This window comes from Carassius carassius, chromosome 25 (assembly GCF_963082965.1).
Source record: "Carassius carassius chromosome 25, fCarCar2.1, whole genome shotgun sequence".
Classification (NCBI taxonomy): domain Eukaryota; kingdom Metazoa; phylum Chordata; class Actinopteri; order Cypriniformes; family Cyprinidae; genus Carassius; species Carassius carassius.
The window spans coordinates 18,240,438-18,262,736 of NC_081779.1; the positions used below are offsets into that span (position 1 = coordinate 18,240,438).

General features: G+C 36.3%; 1 protein-coding gene across 1 annotated transcript in view; it reads right to left on the reverse strand.

The window, feature by feature from the left end:
• The window catches only part of LOC132104329 (gamma-aminobutyric acid type B receptor subunit 2-like), a 206,935-nt gene that overhangs the window by 32,369 nt on the left and 152,267 nt on the right, over positions 1–22,299 (reverse strand). The window contains exons 9-12 of the mRNA XM_059509730.1: positions 17,368–17,448; positions 10,581–10,731; positions 9,484–9,616; positions 8,461–8,568 (exon numbers count right to left, since the gene is read on the reverse strand). Of these exons, the coding sequence (XP_059365713.1) occupies positions 8,461–8,568; positions 9,484–9,616; positions 10,581–10,731; positions 17,368–17,448 (473 nt within the window). The remainder of the gene's footprint in view (positions 1–8,460; positions 8,569–9,483; positions 9,617–10,580; positions 10,732–17,367; positions 17,449–22,299) is intronic.

Genomic DNA, 22,299 nt, shown 5'->3' on the forward strand with positions numbered 1-22,299 from the left:
ATTTGTAAAAGCACTGAAAATTCCATATGACCAATGCACTATATACCAAGTCTGAAGTCATATGATAGCTTTGAGTGACAAACAGTTATTTACTTAAAATCTAGACATCTATTGAGAGAAGTACCATTGACCTATTCATGAAAAAATCATTCTTTAGTACCAAATCTTTTTAATGAATCAACTGACCTGACTCACAAAACACAAAAACAAAAACAAAAAATTAATGATTCGTTCAGTTCAGTTAGTTCAGTCAGTCCACTAACTCAATAAAAGCTCTCTGGAAAGGAAGATTATTAATGACCTAAATTTTTGTTTGTTTTTCACACAAATATATCAAATGAGTTCAGAAGGCTTACACACAAGTCATTTATTCTGCTTTTATAGCATTTTTTTTCCATATTGTTTTGTTGTTGCATTTTTTCAGTTCATTTTTAATGTAATTTGCAAGGAAATTTCAAAATTTCATACACTTTTGAAGAACATTTGAAGTGTTTTTGTCCATGTGCTGAAATTTAATTTCAGTCCAAAACAACAATGGGCAACCTTGGTATTGAGTAAATGTTGAAGAATTATAGTTTTTGGCTGAACTATCTCTTTAAGACTAATAATCTGTGGACCAACTCATTTTACAGAAGATAAATACATCTTTATTCAACTAAAATCTACACAATAGAAACAACTAAACAAGAAACAAGCATGACTGTGTGTAGTACAGTTATGCATGTGTATTTGAGAGTGTATCTGCTCCATCTCCCTTTGTCCCTATCTCAGATTTAAATCTAGCAGAGGCAGATGTACGAACCATTGAGGTGACTGACATAGCCCTCGCTGAGCCCCAAGGCAAGAAGAGACTGTTACAGGCCCCTCGGACTGCCGGACCTGCATTGAATGGCAGCTGATTTGTAATGGGCTGTCCGCGGAGTCACATACTGTGAGACTGCTTCTCAGCTTAATAAAAAGATGGCACACCCACATGCACACTCACAAAACACAGTCCTGACAGCAGCCTTCGCTTTAGAGTGCCAAAGCCCAGCAGTCCATCACTGTATGGAGCGGGAGTCAGCTCACTACCAGCTTTTCAGTTTCAACAGTTTTAAAAGTAAAGCTTAAGACTTAAATATTTGATAGAACGGCTTAATAATCACTTGGAATGTTAAGTTACCTCAAAACTTTTATACTCAATAAACAAGCTTTAACAAAAATACAAGTTTTGCATTTCAGCATTTAAAAACCCTTTGCCTAGTTTACTTAGATTGTAAATATGTCTTAGAAAACTGGAAAAAAAGCTAAAGCTATGGTAATCAGCATGCCACAAATGCTGTCAATATTGTAAAGTATGTATTGAAGCAGTTCTGTAATTGGTAACTGAAACTAAAAATATTAATATTATTTGTTCACTGAAAAAAATCAGATATAAAATAAAATATAAATATTAGAAGAAAAACGTACCTTGGCAGATAAATGAAATAAAATAAGTTTAAGTTGACGTAAAAAAAAGTAAATAAAAAATGTATTAATTAATTAAAGCTACTGCACATAGAAATATTAAAATAAATAAATAAAACCAAGTAAAACCAATAAAAATTACAAATGCATATAACAAAATTACTAAAATCTGTAGGGTATCAGAATGAACCAGACAAATTAAAGATTTGATCGGGAGCATGGTTGAAACATGAGGAGCCGAATTCCACAGAAATGCTCAATACAACAGGATGTTGTAAATAAAGTCCTAACGCCACAAGTCGGAAACCAGTCCACTAACTAGCAGCTTGAACACCTATCAACATTAGAACAAAAGAACAATCATTGACAATTCCAATTCGGAAAGGAGATTGTCAAATTTGGGGCAAGTAATCAAGATGGATGGTCAAAGAGATGAACAGCATGACCGTCACATGTAAACCAATGATAGTAATCATTATCACAAGCTCTTTGGATTGACTTCCCTCCACTTAGAAGAAAAGAACTAGACCAAAATTCCTTTAAAAGCACCTTTTAACCTCTGGTCTCCACAGAACATGTCCTTATGTCAAAGAATGACACAGAAACTCTTTTACAGATGTAGATGCACCAAAATGAACTCAAAAAGACTTATAAATGGATATCAGTCCATTGCTTAACCCTCTGGGGTCGATTAACGTGTATACGCATTATGAGGCATTTTCTCCTGATAACCCCGAAAAGAACTTAAATTACACTTTCAATTTTGATTGTACAGGTAAGAGCAATACATCAATTGAATCTGTAAAGGGTCATCTTTTTTTGTAAACAGAAATAACAACAAAACTTTGTTCATTTATTTGCATTTACTGTGATAAAGTAATCCATATGAAAACAACGCAATGTCCGTTTTACATGTCTCCCTTTATTATCTTCTAATGTGTCCACGCCCCCGAGCTGAACGCTCTATTCAGATTCTAATGTTTCACTGAAGCGTGTGGCTTGAATACGCCCACACAACAGAAGACAAAGCAGCGAGATGCTTCGCGATGAAGCATGCTTCGCGATAAGAGGAATAAGACATAATTCACCCCAAAAAGATGTGATTTGGACCTCAGGATTTGGATTTCCTCAGAAATAAAAGAATGAAGCGCTTTATTCAGCAGAGATCATTAACATGAGTAAGTTTCTTTATATATATATATATATATATATATATATATATATAAACAAAATTATATACATTTATTTTGTCCTCACATTCTTTCTTGTAACTCCTCCCTCTCAGTGGCACAGCTGACTGAAAGGCTCATTATGCAGCTCATTATGCAGGCCTTTACCTTCTCAGGTGTAAATCACAATGATATTCATGATGGTTGATGCCTACTCGCATATGACTTTTACCAACAAAAATTGTCTTAGACAATTTAAATCAATATATTGTTTTCTGTGAGTGAGTAAACAAGATGATTTTCACATAATTTAGAAAGAAACTTTCTAGGCTACAAGCTCCAGTTCTCAAAAGTCCCGGGAACCAATGTTCTGTTTGTGTTTTATGGCCTTATTCAAGAGATTTAACATTGTTCGTTTTTCACTAACCACGCATAAACATTGTTTTGACAAAACTTCTCCAGGCCCCAAAAATACCCTTAGACTCCAGAGGGTTTACTCCATATCATATATGTAACCCACACATTTGACTATCATGTTTCTAATCACTTATTGTGTATGTATTTTTAATAACTATTGAATAGCTTAAGGATTCATATTCATGTTTAGTATGTATGTGTTTGAATCTTCTTGCTTGAAACGTTTCTGACAATCAATTATTTGTCAAATGTATCATATTCTTGTTATAGAAATCATATCCAAAATTATACTCTGCAAGAGCAGGGAAAATTTGGACCACATGATTGATAAAATAACATTTGATTTATGAATGGGAAGGAGGAATATACAACACACCGAGCAAAGACAATATTTATTTGGTTAAGACACCATTTGGGAGGTGTCCCACAACCCGGCAGAGATGTATAGTAACTAAGTAGAACTACTTCACTACTGTACTTAAGTACTAAAAGGCGGTATCTGTACTTTACTAGAGTATTATTTTTTTCTCCTACTTCCACTTTTACTTCAGTACATATTTTCGATGAGTTTAATACTTTTACTCCGATATTTTTTTTATGTGCTGCATCGTTACTCGTTACAATTATAAAAATGTTACGAATCATTCCATTACAAACAGAACTGTAGATGGCAGGTTTGATGAAGCTGGCACATCATTGAGCGAATCAAGCGATTAAGAAGACTGCACGTGCTGACTGAACTGCTGTGAAGAGAGAGATGAACACCGAGCTGAGCCAGATAATGACTCGTTCACGAGTCAAGAACCGGTTGCATCGGATTTCGAATCACCAGTAGTTCTTTCTGACAGTTCGATTCAATAAACCAGTTGAAGAAAACAGTTCACCGGTTCTTTTGCGCTCGACGTAATGGCGTCATTGGCGTTGACTGCAAGCCTTCGGTTTACCTGGGCTCATAACACTAGCAGAGAATCGGTTCAGAATCAATCACCAAAAGAATCAGTTCGGTTCAGACGCTCTGTGTGTCGGTTTGCTTTCACGCTGAATCACACATGCGCAGTATCATCAAACAAAGATGAAGTGTTCAAGGTGAATGAATACCTTGACTCTAGGGGTCAAACAACTAAACATCAAGTCAGGAATCCTGGTGTGATTCTGGAGACAGACCTTAGTTTCAATAGTCATATCAAAGCAGTAACTAAATCAGCATACTATCATTTAAAAAACATTGCAAGAATTAGATGTTTTGTTTCCAGCCAAGACTAGGAGAAACTTGTGCATGCCTTCATCACCAGCAGGGTGGACTATTGTAATGGGCTCCTCACCGGCCTTCCCAAAAAGACCATTAGACAGCTGCAGCTCATCCAGAACGCTGCTGCCAGGATTCTGACTAGAACCAGAAAATCTGAGCATATCACACCAGTCCTTAGGTCCTTACACTGGCTTCCAGTTACATTTAGGATTGATTTTAAAGTACTTTTACTCGTATATAAGTCACTAAATGACCTAGGACCGAAATATATTGCAGATATGCTCACTGAATATAAACCTAACAGAGCACTCAGATCATTAGGATCGAGTCAGTTAGAAATACCAAGGGTTCACACAAAACAAGGGGAGTCCTCCTTTAGTTACTATGCCACCCACAGTTGGAATCAGCTTCCAGAAGAGATCAGATGTGCTAAAACACTAGTCACATTTAAATCTAGACTTAAAACTCATCTGTTTAGCTGTACATTTATTGAATGAGCACTGTGCAATGTCTGAACTGATTGCAATATATATTTTCACTATTTTTTTATTTAATTTTATGTAAAATCATTTTCTAACTGTTTTAAATTAATTTTAAATAAGTACAGTTTTAATAATTTTAAAAGTTTTAAAATTGCTTGTTTTATTCTTGTTATTATTTTTCTTAATTACTATTTTACATTCTTTTATGTAAAGCACTTTGAATTACCATTTTGTACGAAATGTGCTATCATCAGCTCCTCGGTTCTCGAATCAGACGCGTCTGACAGAAACGGTTCTTGACCACTGATCTATAATATAAGTTATATATATATATCAGTGTTCTTGACTTGTGAACGAGTCAGTCTGTTGTTCGTTATCTGGCTCGGCTCGGTGTTCATCTTCAGTTCTCTCTTCACAGCAGTTTAGTCAGTGTACTGTTTGAGTAAATGAATTACTCCGGGATATTGTTTTTTTTATCTCAGAGGGAGTGTCAGCCACATTAAACAAGCTAACAGCTTAAGTCATTTGTGGATTAATGCGTATTGGAGACGCAAACCGTTTAAAACGATTCAGTTCGATTTGGTGAACTGTTCCAAAAAGATCCGGTTACATCGAATGATTCGTTCGCGAACCGGATATCACAAACTGCTTTGTTTTGAACTGTCTTACAACAGACACGGAAGAGAAGACAATGCTGAATAAAGTCGTAGTTTTTGCTAGTTTTGGACCAAAATGTATTTTCGATGCTTCAAAAAATTCTAACTGACCCTCTGATGTCACATGGACTACTCTGATGATGTTTTTCTTACCTTTCTGGACATGGACAGTAGACCGTACACACAGCTTTTGGAGGGACTGAGAGCTCTCGGACTAAATCTATAATATCTTAAACTGTGTTCCAAAGATAAACAGAGGTCTTACGGGTTTGAAACAACATGAGGTAAGTTATTAATGACATAATTTCGCAAATTGGGCGAACTAACCCTTTAATCTGTTTTTTGTTTACAAAAAGTTACAGTCAAAGGAATTGTGATTGTCCTTTAGGTTAATCATTTGAAATAGTAAAAACAATATGTTCAAACTTTTGACTACTTTCTTTAATAACTACATAACACAATACTTGTACTTTTACTTTCAGTACTTGAGTAGTAAATTTTCAAATAGACTACTTGCAATACTTAAGTACAAAAAATGTTGAATACTTTAGTACTTCTACTTAAGTGTGGTGCTTAAAGAGCACTTCAACTTCTACTCAAGTCATTGTTTTGATAGAGCACTTGTACTTTTACTCAAGTCTGGGTCTCTAGTACTTTATACATCTCTGCAACCCGGTTTAAATACTCAGGACTCCATCAAATTTTGCATTTAGTTTTAGCTCTTAGCTTTTGCTTTTAGCGTTAGCTTCTAGTCATGCCTGCTTTTAGCCTTTTAGCTCTTTAGCTTTTAGTCATCACTTTTAGCCATGCTTTTTGCCATTACTTTTTGTGTTCTTTGAGCACCATTCCAGCGTGCTTCAGCCTGCACGCCTGCTGCTACTTAGCCACGATGAGAAGAAACACCACCTAGTCTCGTCAAACTTTACTTCTGTTCTATTCTTTTACTTTAGTTTCTTTTCTTTTCTTTTCCATTGAGAGTTTTGTGTTCTGAGTTAAGTCTTGTAACGCCATGTCTCAAAGTCTGACCTCAAGTGCCCGCCTAAAACTACAAGCAGCCCACAACTCCACATCGTCAGACAACTCCCAACCACGGGCTTCCCAAGATGTCACTTCAACGACTACTGAAACCCCCCTTTTCGGCGACAACAAAGGGAACCCCTTTACACAGTCAACACAAGTAACGTACCTCCAGAATGAGCTGAACTAGTGTATCTAAAATAATTTTAACCTTAATGAGGAACTCTGTGCGAGGGTTATTTAAGTGATTGATGGTTGTTCATGTCAATGCAATTTCACGTATTGCATTAAATCTGGCTTTTGTTCACACAGCGCTTGTTCCAGGACTGAACCCGGCAATGTTACTAGGTACCCGACCCGGGATCAATCCCGGAATCAATCCCAGGACGTGTTTGCGTTCACACAGAAGGCGACCCAGCAATGTTCCTGCAATTTACCGTGTCCAACGTGCAGTGTGAAAGGGGCTTTACAAAGCAAACAAAAATGATAATAAAAACTAAAAATATATTATAAAAGCTAATTCAAAATATTAATAAATTCTATAAAATAACATTGTATTGAACCTGGAAGATTACTTTGAAGTTATGGCTAGTTCTCTGCCTTACTTTTCTCTGTTTATCACCCTCTGTCTTACTTTCTCTTTCTGTGTATGCTTCTCTTGATCTCATCCTACTGATTCTGACTGCAGCAGTGGAAGTAGCCTGCGAACTCTATAAATAAACATGGCCAGCCATGGCTAGCCATCCTTTACAGCACTGTCATATGGTATCAGCTGCTTCACTCACCAAATTCTTACACTGCACTGAAAAACAAGAGCAGCGAGAGAACGAGTGTATGAAAGGAGGTCAGTGTGCATGCTTGAATCTGTTGTGTTAAAGAGTTGCATGGATGCGCTTGTGCATGTGTAGCTATGCCCCATAACAGTGCGCTGCTTTTTCTTGTGGAGGAAGTTCACACACAGACTATTGAAGACTGTTTCTAGCAGAGCAGGAAGACACTGTTCTTTAGAAGAGATCAGAGATTCATTGGTTAGCACTGGCAGTGTTAGGTGTCAGGAAACTGAGCATGGAGACAGCTAAATGACCCTAAGTGAAGACAGCATTTCTATATTTTAGCTTTTGGGCAGTGAAACAATTAGACAGCTGACAGCTCAGTGGCAACGCTGCTTTTCCATGATGTTTTAAGCATGGAAATTGTATCTCCTTTTTTTAATAATCCCTCTCTTTCATTGTTTCTCCATCTCATTATCTAGCTCTCCATTCCCACATTCATGTATAAACTGCAGTGTTTTCTGTTCTGTTTTTGCCATTATAATTCTTCTAAATCATAACCACCATTTAAATTCACTGAAGTGTGACCATTATGTGTCAGATGACAAATTATTCCAGTTCCTATGAGTTCTGCCTCACTGGAACCCAATCAGTTATGCCATATGACTCAGAGTAGACACTAGAGGTGATAATATACACTGCTGTTCAAAGGTTTGGGGTCAGAAAGATTTCTCAAAAGAAAATTAGTACTTTTATTCAGCATTGATGCATTAAATTGACCAGAAGTGACAGTACAGACATTTACAATATTACAAAAGATTTCTATTTCAAAAAATTTATTTTCCTTTGAACTTTCTATTTATCAAAAAATTATCACAGTTCCCACAAAAAAATTAAGCGGCACAACCGTTTTCTGTTTAAAATGTAGCTGCCTTTGAATAGATTACATTTTAAAAACTGATTTAAAATATAACAATATTTCACAATAATACTGTTTTTTTTTACAGTATTTTTGATCAAATAAATGCAACCTTGGTGAACATAAGAAACTTATTTAAAAAAATGTTAATATTGATGATGATTTGAAATCTTTTTTTTTTTTGGTTTGTTTGTTTGTAAGACCAATCCACTGTAACCTGAAAAGATACAGTGTTTTAAGACAAGTTAGCATGCAATGTCACTCCATGATGCTTACCTTTAAGATGTAAATGGTGCAGTGTTGTATTTAACATGCTTTGAAAGCCTATTTCTCACCTTTTTCTTCATCTTTACATTCTTGAAGATAGCGTGCACTCTCCAGGTCTTTGCAAACATGGCGCCAAATGCTGTTGTGTAACCCACAATCAGGATCCATGTACGGACCTAAAACATTAAATGTGAAAGTAAAACAAGGATGCTAAGTTGCAAAGTTACCAAAGGTTCTTCTCAGCACTGAAATGCTAAGATTGGACTAAGTCTACAGAATACAAAGCAGCAGAAACTGCAAAACCATAAATCTAATGATAACACATCCGCTATAGAAAAGCAAATTGGGTGCCAGGGTGTGTAGTGAATTCTGTGGAAGTTCCCGAGGCATGTTTTTTTTCTTTTTGTCCTCCCTTCATCTTTTGTCTCTCTTGCTCTCTCCCACAGATCTAGTACTCTTTATTTTGAGCTCCTCTGGGAAAGATAATCTCAGGATGTAAAATTCAGGAATCAATGAGGATGGCCTGCTGGCTGGGATACATTGTTTGGGGCCAGTTTATGGAACTGCAGTGCTGTTTCTTGTTTGAAGATCATGTACTGTGGACTGAAGCTTTGATATGATTTCATGTGATGTATTGAGCACTGTTGTGAATTCTACTAAATTAAATTAAGTCACCAAATTGTGACACATCCAATCATGCTAACTCAATTTGGTGACAGTCTGAGAAGCAGAGGTGAAAAATGTTCATACTCAGATACAGAGGAGACCAGGGCTAGATGTCTAAGGAGAACTTGTCTCAATCTTTTTGAGTTGGGCTTTGAGTCAAATGTCCAGTTGCATAAATGTTTGTAGTCTCCATCACTGGTTTTGCATGTTTAAAATACCAATGTCATAAATTAGTCCTTTATAACAATACTTATCAATGTTCTTCACGCTAAAATCATTATGCTTATTATTGTGACAATTTATCCATTATAGCTGTTTGTAGCCAGAAACAAAAAACTGAACGTTTATGGGAGTAAAAAGTGTAACATCTAACCCATGGTCTACCTTTGTTCAAATCAGATTCACAGAAATCAGTTATTACTCACAGTACAGAGGGTCTCAAATTCCTTGTCTGACACAAAAGATCCATCCAGACCAAAGAGGAAAATGGAGGCATATGACAGCAAGCCCCCCAGAATGATCAGGTTGTTCATATAGGGACTCGACATTTTGATCAGCCTGCAGATGGAGGGAAGCACACAACTGATACATTAAATATTCACATTTCATTTATTATTAACTATTGCAATTAAATGTGCATCTACACCTATGACTGTATCATACACAGCGGGATCCAAAAATCTGAAACCACTAGCAAAAGTGCCTTTATTTTGCACTATTGTAATAAGTTTATACAAATTTATCAGAATTTATCAGAATAGGTTTGAAATCAAAAAACGTCCTCTGGGAATCAACAATTTTTTTTGAATAAATAAATAAATAGATGTGCACATCCAAAACCCAAATTGGGCTCAGGTTTAGGACAACAGAACACCAATAAAAAAGAATATATATACAGAGATAAATGTAAATAAATAAACAAACATTTATTTGAAAAATACAATAACAACTGTAAAATGTTAAATATTATTACAACTTATATATTATATACTATATTTTAAAACAATTTATTTTTGTGATGGTAAAGCTGAATTTTCAGCATCATTACTCCAGACTTCAGTGTCACATGATCCATCGGAAATCATTCTAATATGCTGATTTGCTGCTCAAGAAACATTTTAAACATTATACTTTTTTCCCCCTCACGATTCTTTGATGAATAAAAAAGTTTAAAAGAACAGCATTTGTTTTGAAACTGAAGTCTTTTGTGACATTATAAATGTCTTTAATGTCACTCCTGATTAAATGAATGCATCCTTGATGAATACAATTATTCATTTATTAAAAAAACTTTTACTTATCGTTCAAATTTTTGAACAGTAGTGTATCTATTGTGACCTAAAATTAATGCAGAATCATTAATATGAACTCTTCCTATCATAACTTTTCTATTTTATATTTTAAAAAATCTTAAAATCTGATTTTCACATGAAACAAAAGTTCCCAGACTTTCAATGCAGTGTCAGACTTTTGTTCGTTTCATTCTTGAACGTTTCCTTTCATAGTCTTGCTCAGCACTGACCTGTGGTTGCGGTTTTTGATGTTAAAGAAGAGAAAGGCTCCTGCCATGAGCATGCCCAGGATAGTGATGGTAGACAGGATGCTGTAGAGGGGGACATTTATCTGCCGGCGCTGCAGACGCATAAACGTCCGATCCTTAGGCGGCTCAACACCTACAAGAGTCATGATGGTTCACAGTCAATTAGTCTCAGAGTCACATCTAAGAACGTCACCTCTGAGAAAACTTTCAAAATCTCCTAGGAAGACGCTCCTGTGTAATTTAAATGACTAAGGCTTTAAAATGCCATGCCAACTAGAGAGCAAACTGATGGGGTTATCAAGGCACTAATGTGACATATTAGCTCTATTTCTGCACAAGGTTACATAATGTTTGTGGACGGGTGATCATGATGTAAGATGCGATTAGATCTTACATTATGATGAGAAGTTGGAAGACAGTCAAGCACTTAAACCAAATGAGTCACCAAAATGAGTCAAGAGTTGTTTGCATGGCTTGCGTCTTGACAACCTGGGTGTTTTCATATACTACAGTGAGGCTTTACTGCTACTTCCTCAAAATAAGAGTCTTAACCATAAAGGTTTAGACTCTTTTTCAGCCGAATTTAGAAAACAAATTCAGTTGTGGTCAGTGTTTGAACATTTCCCCCCACTTAACCCTATAAATATGGAAGCAAAATAATGACTTATGTCTTTGAAACAAAAAAGCATGCTGAATAGCACTAACTGAAAAATAATGCATTGAATTAACAGTACTTGCATTTTAATGCCTTGAATTTCCAGGGCTTGCATTGTTAGGTCCTGAAATTTTATATAGTTGTTCATTTAAGCTGTGAATATTTAAATTAAAAATATTTCACACACCTTTTCATAATTAAAAAATCAATAATTCATATTCACGTTCCAGAATTCACTTCCAAAATATTAAATCGGTTAAAAATACGATGAATAATATTCAACAGGCAAATTTCGGTCCATTTTATTTCACTTTCCAAATTCGCTTCCACAAATTCAGTGGTTAAAATTCGGCAGATAATTCGCCCTTTCACATCCGGGAGCTGCAGGAATAGCAGTAGAGCACTGAGGCATAATCTCCAACTGCTGTCAGTTGCTCACCAGCAGGTGGTGCATGCAGCTGTTAACCCTCTGGGCTTCTTCGCCCGAAAACGGGCGAAAACTTGAACGCTTTGAAATGTTTAATTTTTTTGCTTCATCGGATGGGGATGAAACTTGGTGACTTTTGTTGTATTACCAATATGAACACACAAAAAAATCAGGGAGATGATTCTGATATGTTAAAGGGTCGTAAAAAAAAAAGTCACACTTAGCTTCCTCCCGCCCGAAAACGGGCGACATAGGAAATGAATGGGAAATACGAAAAAATAGGAAAACTCAGAGAAACTTTTGGTGGTACAAGCTACAGATCAGCAACTGTGCTGAAAAAAAGTGTACAGCAATGAAGGGGTGACACTCTAGAACATCAAGAGTGCAAATAAGACCCCCCCCCACACACACACACCCACGCACACAAACACACACACACATACACAGATAAACTGGCGACTGCAACAGCAAATTTGTAGAATATTCCACATAAAATCAATAAATGAAAAAAAAAACTTGCTCAAATGCACACACACACACACACACACACACACAGAGAGAGAGAGAGAGAGAGAGAGAGAGAGAGAGAGAGAGAAAGAGAGAGACTGGTAAGACTGCAACAGCAAATTTTGAGAATATGCAAAAATAAATAAATAAAAAATACAAAAAGAGACTCTCGTTCAAATGCAACACACACACACACACACATTCACTCACACATACACACACACACACACACACACACACACACACACACACACACATTGTGTTCCCTTTCTAACCAAATGCTATAGTTTGATTGTAATCATAATGCAAAACCTGATACTTATCTAAACATTTTTGTTAAGAAAATAAAGTAATCATCTTTTAGAATATCTAAATGTATATCTAAATAAAAAAAACGAATAAGATAGAGAAATCATGTCTAAAACAACAAAAGGAATCAAAAAGCCTTTCTATATAGGATATATAGGAAGCTATAGACAGCCTACAGGCTGGTACAGGACATTACACAAAAGTGGCTATTTTTTAAAGCCACTAGATGAAGTTCTTCTCCTGGAACATTTTTTTTTTAGGCTGGCACTCTATTTTGATGTGAAATGCTGCATTTATTGAATTTTTTTTTTTAAATAAATATAAAATAAAAAATTATATATTAATTCTAATGGAAAAAATAGCTCATAAAAATTATATAATTAATGCAAAGTATCATAAAAAAATCTAAAAATTCTAAATAATAATCAGAAAACATTATAGAACAAAAATGTATTTGATTGGTTATCCTGGGAAAAAGTAAAGTACAATTTTAAGGCTTCGCCCGTTTTCGGGCGGGAGGAAGCTAAGTGTGACCCATTTACGAAGAAGCCCAGAGGGTTAAATAAGGCCAAAGCAACAGGTGGATTAAGTAATACAGTTACAAAAACTGATCTGCAGAAATTAATCAAGCGCTAAGTAGAAGTTTTGATTATCGGGGCATGTGGAAAAGCTGATTGTGCGTATGTTTATTTCAACCTCTTTTCTGTTACCAAGTAAGCAGCATTCAAAGGAGATTATTATGGTGTTTTACCCAACGCTGAATTACAGAACTAACATTACATCTAAGGAAGACATATATTGCTTTCGGTTGTTTAGTTTGCCTAACTTTGTGTCATGGCTTGTGCGTCGCTGTGCTGTAATACTGGGGATCCCCTCACGTCACACTCCAGGACTCCCCAATGACGAGTAATGCTTCTCAGTCAAATAATACTGTGATATAAGACCTCAGATCTCAGAATACATTTTATTGATGATTATTCAAACTATATAGACAGTTAAGCAGATGTAAAATATGAACGAACGCTCAAGGTTTCACGCGGTTTCCCTCAGAAATCTGTTAAAGAAAAGAAAACACGTGGCTCAGCGCACTAAAAGTGACAGCGATTTAAAAACAAACTCACATCTTACTGATGATGCAAACTATATACAGACAGATGAGGATATGAACGCAAGTTACGGAACAAGAAAAAGTGCATGTTATATATAAAAAATAATTTATTTAATTTATTTAAAAAATAATTAATGAATGAATAAGGGGCCATTCACATATCGCGCCTAATAACGCGTGGAAAAGGCTATGTGCGTTTTTTTTCTCCTTTTTTCCAAAGTGCTCGGGCAGAAGCGCTCCTGAGGCTAAGCAACAATGACGCGCTCTCTCCATGAAGACGCGGAAATTTCAGCAAAGGATAAATGGATTTGCAGCACAAAAAAAATCGCTTTCAGTAGCTCTGCTACTAAATTTATTTAAAAATGGCAATCCATATACAGCAATGATCAGCAGTTCCTTCATCTTGGCTGAGCTTTCAACGTTGTTACGGGAAAGGATGAAGCTGAATGTTTAGTTCTTGTCACATGACCCGCGGTGCGCTTGCGGCATTCTGAAAGTTGAGATGTTTTTTAACTCGATGCTGTTCGGACGCGCCTGGAAAAAACGGGCGCGTCGCACCGCGTGCGCATCGCGACCGCGTCGCTTCCATTATGAGCGCGCATATCGCGCGCCCACATTGGAAATAACGAACTTGAGCATGCAAAAGACGCGATAAGTGAACGCCCCCTAAGAACTGCTGTCTTCTACAGTACTTCAAATATGCCGTGGAGAATCACAGAAAGTGACCGAATTCAAGAACATTGTTGCAGCATCTCTCATGCAACGAATAAACACCGCTAACTTGGAGAATACAGTGAAAACTCCTCTTCTCGCGTCTGCCCTAGACCCTCGGCACAAACATCTCAGGTTTCTCGATGAAAACATGAGAGAATTAAGAAAAAAACTTTTATTTGAACATTATCAGAACATTTTCCTTGATGCAAGTGGTGCGGATGCAGCCGCCGTCACCAACGATGAAGAGGATGCAATAACAACTCGTAGGAAAAGGCTGGAAAAGGCTGAGCCAGTTCTTCAGCGATGATTACAGAGAGTCCAGCCTAGACGAGTGGGAGCAGTTCTTATTGGAGCCATGTACTCCATGTATTCCACCAGATGAGGATCCCATTCAGTGGTGAAACGAAAACACGAAGCGCTTCACAAAACTTATTCGCTTAGCACACCGTTATTTGTGAGTCCCGACAACGTCTGTGCCGTCAGAGCGCGTTTTCTCCACGGCTGGCCTTATTGTTAACAGACTAAGGAGCCGACTTTCCCCCAATCATGTTTACATGCCCGTATTTCTTAACAAGAACATTTGAAAGAATAGAAAAAAAGCAAAAAAGATTTGCTGACAGTTTAAAAGTTAAGTGTACAATAGCCTAATTGCTGCAGGCTGCTTTACGTTTTTTCTTTGTTCACTTATTATTATTTTTTTGCTTTTAATCTGTACTTTTATTTGTTTGCACGCATTTGTAAAAGGTTTTCAGCTACAAAACACGATGTGTAATGTTCAAGCTTATTGTGTTCAAAATGACGAAAACAAATGTTGCTGAAAAATGTCTGACTCATTAAACTTAATTTAAATAAACGAATATTCGAATATTCTTTTTTTGTGAGCTCAAATAGTCGAATGTGATATTTGTGGAAAACGCCCATCCCTAGTAAGTCAGTCTTGTATCTAGCAATGTACTACAACTGTTGGAACATGAAAACGCTTTCCAGGGATCTTTAATATGTAAATGATTGTATACTGTAAATATATGAAGGGAGGTATTGGCAAAATCTCACCTGTAGAAAATCACTATGAGAAATACAAGATTAAGAATTTGACTGTGTTATTTAAAATTTTAATTAAAACACATTGGACCTTTTAACCCAGTCAGTGGAATTGTCAGACGGTCCCTTGGGTGCGGTAGAACGTCAATAATTTCTTCAGTTTACATTTTCAGAATATACCTAGATTGTTTTTAACTCATTTTTTATGTTAATATAAATTGGTTGCATATTGTTAAAACTAATCATGGTATTGATATCTTTGTGTGACTGTCGACTTTATAGACCAGTGGTAATGGAAATCAATTATAAAGAAAATGCAGCGCATTGGATTCTTTTTGATCCCATTTGCTTGCCTGTATATAGTTTGCATAATCCTCAATAAAATCTATTCTGAGATCTGAGGTCTTATATCACAGTATTATTTGACTGAGAAGCATTACTCGTCTTTGGGGAGTCCTGGAGTGTGACGTGAGGGGATCCCCAGTATTACAGCACAGCGACGCACAAGCCATGACACAAAGTTAGGCAAACTAAACAACCGAAAGCAATATGTGTCTTACTTGTAATGCTAGTTCTGTAATTCAGCGTTGGGTAAAACACCATTATAATCTCCTTTGAATGCTGCTTACTTGGTCACAGCAAAGAGGTTGAAATAAACATACGCACAATCAGCTTTTCCACATGCCCCGATAATCAAAACTTCTACTTAGCGCTTGCTTAATTTCTGCAGATCAGTTTTTGTAACTGTATTACTTAATCCACCTGTTGCTTTGGCCTTATTTAACAGCTGCTTGCACCACCTGCTGGTGAGCAACTGACAGCAGTTGGAGATTATGCCTCTGTGCTCTACTGCTATTCCTGCAGCTCCCGGATGTGAAAGGGCGAATTATCTGCCGAATTTTAACCACTGAATTTGTGGAAGCGAATTTGGAAAGTGAAATAAAATGGACCGAAATTTGCCTGTTGAATATTATACATCGTATTTTTAACCGATTTAATATTTTGGAAGTGAATTCTGGAACGTGAATATGAATTATTGATTTTTTAATTATGAAAAGGTGTGTGAAATATTTTTAATTGAAATATTCACAGCTTAAATGAACAACTATATAAAATTTCAGGACCTAACAATGCAAGCCCTGGAAATTCAAGGCATTAAAATGCAAGTACTGTTAATTCAATGCATTATTTTTCAGTTAGTGCTATTCAGCATGCTTTTTTGTTTCAAAGACATAAGTCATTATTTTGCTTCCATATATAAAGCTCACTGTAAACATACTGTATCACTTTTAATATCCACATTTCTATAGACTCTAAATTAACAAGATAATCAAAACATTGCTGAAAAACCTGTTGTATACCATCTTGTCTACTGATCCATAGTTCAAACTTTTTAAGGCTGTAAAAGGCTTTTCAGTATCTTTATAAAAACTAACTCCCCTCTTCAGATTGTGGTACACGTCTATTTGCTGTGAAATATTTACTGATTTTATAAAGTAAACGTAAGAATAGCTACTATATTTTTATTAATATTTTTTGATGAACATTTACTAAACTGATTTTCTTGAGTGTTTTTTTTTTCTCCCCTGGTTTTAGCCCCATATACTATTTGAGCCATAATGTATCAAATACAATACTCAACAAAAACACATGCAGATTTTCTTTTTTTATTATTATTATTTCTTTAGGTTCAATAAACTGTTCCATTAAAAAAAAAAATATATATAATAATAAATTCTGGCTATATGTAAGGCTTTACAGGGTAAGTCTGCCAAAATATTTCTCTTAACAAGTTCCATCAGAGGCAGTTTGAAAAGAAAAGAAATATCAAGAGATTATAGGAAAAAAACAAAGAATGTCAATGTGGGAAAACAAAAATACCTCTTGAATTATTCAGATGACCACACATGGAACAGTGAGTACACAACATTGGCAGGGATGTGAACCTTCTGTCTCTCGCTCACTCAAATGCTGACCCACAAACACACACAAATGGGGCTTTTCCTACCTTGGAACCTGATGGTGTTGTTGATGAGGTCCAGTACATCTGCAATGGCATTGTACTCGCCCACCTTCACCTCTTGGCCCTCTGTGAAAGACAGCAAAAACAATAGGACAGCAGCGATAAGAGCAGTGTGTTCAAAGCCGGCGGCCCCCAGAGAGAAACAAGACAATAGACGGTAAATTTAGTTTCTGTGCACTCCACTGCAGAACTAGTCCAACATATTGTCCCAAAACGCTCAGGCTTATGTTGACCTGAAAAAGTATGTAAATTGCAACCTCATGCATTTGCACATCAATTAAAAGGCACCTGATTAGCAAATCTGCAAAAACAATGATTTGAAACAATCTCACTAAGAAAAACAGCTTTACTTTACTCAGAAAAAAGCTTGTCTGAAAAAAGCTTCACTGACAAGGACGCAGTTTGTGAATATTTGGACTTTTTGTTTTGACAAAACATTCCTTTAAATTTAGTCAATATTTAGACTTGTAATATTTAGCCAATTTTACTATGAATGAAATGGAAATACAATATTGTCCAAAAAAATATTTTAGTGCAAAATATGACATACCCTACTACTCAAATGCTTCATTTATTTTATCAAAAATACATTAAACATAAATAGTGTGAAATATTATTAGTTTAAATTAATGGAGCTCAAGAAATATTCCTTATTATTATCAGTTGAAAACAGTTGCTAAACTAAAACAGCTGCTTAACTACTGACCCCAAACCTTTGCATGAAAATATGTATATGAAAACATGACAATCTGCCAAACTGTACAAAAACAAATAAATATTTAGTACTTAATCTAATATAAATAGAAAGCATTTAAAATGAGTCAATTAACCAGTTTTCAAAAATACAGATTTCTTCTTCTAAAAACATCATTCTAGTGCAGTGTGTTTTTTTCTTTTTCGTATAATTATCACCATGATGCATCTTTTTTGTTTTGTTTTTATTATTGCTGATGAAATAAAAAGCCAAATACCATTGAACTAGGTATTAAAGACGAAAACAGGATGGTTAGGTCATATTTAAGGTTCTGTATCCACAGATGCAATCAAGTAAAGCTTAGTGTCAATAACTTCCCAGCAGAACAAGACTTAATCTCAGAGGCCAAATACAAAGAAAGTCTATTCCAAAAGCCATTTTAAAACTCAATATTTCTCCCTTGTGTGCACTTCAAAACTGCTTGTGTATTGACTGTCACACTCAGAGGGAAGAAAAGTCACTTAAAATCAGAGAACATGGGACATAAGATATTTATCACTTAGCTCCTGGATATACTGTATATGTGTGTTTCCAAGACTGCTAATGCTAAACATTTACTGTATGAATATGAATTGAGATGCCAACCCACATTCATCTGATGGTTTCAGGTTTTTCCATATAACTGCTGTGGGTTCAGCCAGGCCAAATTTTAATGTGAATAACAATGTAAACAGTACATGGTGGTACCCAATTAGAAGTTTAGAGCTCTAGACGGTCTTGCTTTGTCAGGAAAATCACTGACTATGAATAATCAGCGCTATCCATGTACATGGTTTTGCAGTAGACAATGTCATCGTTCAGGTTCTTTAACCATGAGATCAATGGGTCACTACAAAGACAGCAACCATGTAAACTAATAGACAGTGTTCAGTTATTAGTCGTCAATTGTAATGACTAAAAAGAATGATGTTAGTCATGCTTAAGTCTTTGTCAAAAAAGCAGTGAGAAAGAAACAGCTGAGCCAGAAACAGTCCTTGCCAGGAGGTCATTGTCAAATAACTAGGTTAAGAAACGGCTCTGAGTGTCTTGTCCAGATGGTTTGGTGTGTGGTGGCAGTGCGTGTGATATAGGATCTGACAGACTGAGACTCTAAAGATGGATGGCAGGTTCAATTGAGGATCAGAACGTCTCTAAATATTCAGCCTGGGCTATCCCTTCCTATCCTTTAACAGTGAGGGAAGAAGAGAGAGAGAGAAAGAGAGAGAGAGAGAGAGAGAGAGAAAGATTGGAAATGTTAAGAGAATTAGCAAAGCGCCTGATTGTGCACTGCAAAAATCATACTCTAAACAAATATTTGTGTCTTATTTTCCATATAAAGTATCTAAATTTACTTGGAACTCTTACAACTTTATTTTTTCTTACTGCACTGGCAGATTTATTTATTTAAAGGAGCTATGTGGAGGTTTTTACTTAAAAAAAAATCTTTAAGATAGAGTTTTCATTTGTACATGTATGAGCCAACATGATGTAAAAAAAAGAATGACACCTCGACTGTCCACCACGGTTGCCTCTATCAGCCTGTAGGCTCAATTGTGTGTGGAGTGGAGTCGGGCCCGAATTGGCGCGAAAATTCACAAAATGTGATGTCATGCACGTTCTCGTCTACTTGGGCTTACAACCAAAGTAAAAAAAATAAAAAAGAGCGTGCGCACTGAGAACGAGCATGAGACTGGCTGCAGTTCATCTAACGGCCACTGGTGTCAGTAACGGTTAGAAATTTCAAAACCTACGCAATGCTCCTTTAAGTATAAATAAGTAGAACAATTTAGAACAATAAACAAAATAACGAAAAAATCTGCCAGTACAGTAAGATAAAATAAGATTGCAAATAAGTGAATAAAATAATTAGCAGTATTGCTTCTCAAGTAAATATAGCTTATTTCTGAAAGATTTTTTTTTAATGGTAAACAAAAATACCATTTTTAAAATACGAATTAAAAACTCATTAAGAAATTATTTTTGTGTGAATGATAGAAAGACTGAGTCAATGTGTGATTCAGTGCATGACTCAAATCACAGTCATTTAATGAATAAAGTGAATGGGTGAAAAAGTGAATGATTGAGCGAATTAATGACCCAAAGCTGAAATATGCTACATAAACTTTGCCCCAATTTACACTCAAGAATTGACAATCCTAATCTATAGAAAAGTCATAGCTAGTCTGGATTTTGACAAAATCATGTAGTGTATGATGGGCACAGACTTTTTAAAGATTCAGACAATAATTCCATCCAGAATATTATACATGTTGACATTCTGAGTCAATTTTAGAATACATATTGCTTTCATTTGTCGTGCATCTCATAGCCACCAGGCACATCCTCAGTATTTAATTGCATGATTGCATTAATTTTTCTTTGCAACCATTTACAAAGTCAACAACTATATGATGTCTAGTGTTTTAAATTCAGATTTTAAATGTCATGTAGTATATTTCTAATGAATAAGTGAGTGAATGAGAAAGTCAGTTAATAAATTAGAAAGTAAATAAATATGTGTGAATGAATGGATGAGTGAATGAGTGCAAGTGAAAGGACAAACAAATTAATGTGTAGTTATGTTTCCATCACATAAAAAAGGTAATGAGGCTTTGCACAGAATCTGAAATGTTGAAATGGTCATTCTTAAATGGCAGATCAAAGTCTGTCTTCAAAGTATTTCAGTATAATTGCCTCCCAGAACACAACTGTGTTCTCAAACAGCAGGAATCCACCTCCAAAAAGCAATGACCGCATTTATTGTGTTTCATCTGTATGCTCTGAGGCACAAGTAATAAATTCTATATGAAAAATATTATATTCGGTGGCTTCTCCTACTGTTCTTAGTGATATTTAGTGTCAGTTTATCAAGAAATGATGATTTTGTTCCTCTTCAGGAACTCGAGCTGCTTCAAGCTTTGGGGAAACGCCTTTGGCAAGATCAACTCTGAATATTGTGTGCAATCTGTTCAATGGAAGGGCGTGACGTCACGGGTGGGGTGACGTAGCGACCAGTAAGCTATAAAGTCACCTGCAATGCAGCTGACTTCAGCTTCGCGTCTTTCAGCAAGCGCTCTGTGTGTGCATGTCTAAAGTCTGTCTTGTGAGTCTTATTTATTGTTGTCTGTCCCAATAAACAACATAATGCCAAAGAGCAAAGCAAAGACACGACATTTGAAGGGCGATTCCAGATCGCGCTATAGATTGTGTGTTCCTCCCTGCCCACGCTACATCACGGGTGGAGATACACACAGTCTATGCGTGGTTTGCCTGGGATCGAAGCACGCTCAGTCAGCTCTCGAGGGAACCGACTGTCTGACCGATGCGGACGCTTGGTTCCGGGAGGGCTCTCTATGAGGAGGGAGCCTTTGCCAGCGTTCCTCGGGATACCAATCCCGCTTTCGCCGAGGCGGAGCGGCGCCGGCATTCGTTGGGTTCGCAGATCGATCTGATGGAGGGAATGGAGATGGGCACGTCCTTATCTCCTACCTTACCCATCAGATCTGCCCAATTCCTGGGTTCAGAAGCCCGAGCTTCGGTTCTTCCCTCCGAGCATCTGGCTTGACGCTCTGCCTTTCTTTCTCCGAGGAGATTGACATGGAGGGCGTCGGCGAGCTTGTTGTTGCACAAACATAAAGTTGCATAAGCACCAGTATACAACAAACAGTGTTATGCCTAACATTATACGGGCAGTGTTAATGAGCAGCTATTTAATCTCCGAGGAGATTAATATTGTTTGTGTGACTAAGCTATTCGTGCGCTGTCGAGGCAACGCGTGTACTACATCATTTTCAGTTTTGATGTGAATTTTTCCATACCTGACCGCTTGTCTGGTTGTTTAAACTCCATTTAATAAGGAGGAGTTAGTTCTATCACTTCAATGTGTTCTTTATCACAAACCGTGTTTACTTGTCTGATTGTTTGACTACATAAAATTCTGAGAAATCTAATGACTTTGGGAAGTTAATATATCACTTCAATGTGTACTTTATCACAATCTAGACCGTGTTTACTTGTCTGATTGTTGGATTGCATTAAATTCTGAGGAATCTAATGACCGTTATCTAACTTCGAGAAGTTCAATATATCACTTCAATGTGTATTGTATCACAATTCAGATCGTGTTTACTTGTCTGGTTGTTTGATTGCATTAAATTCTGAGGAATATAATGACAGTTATTTAA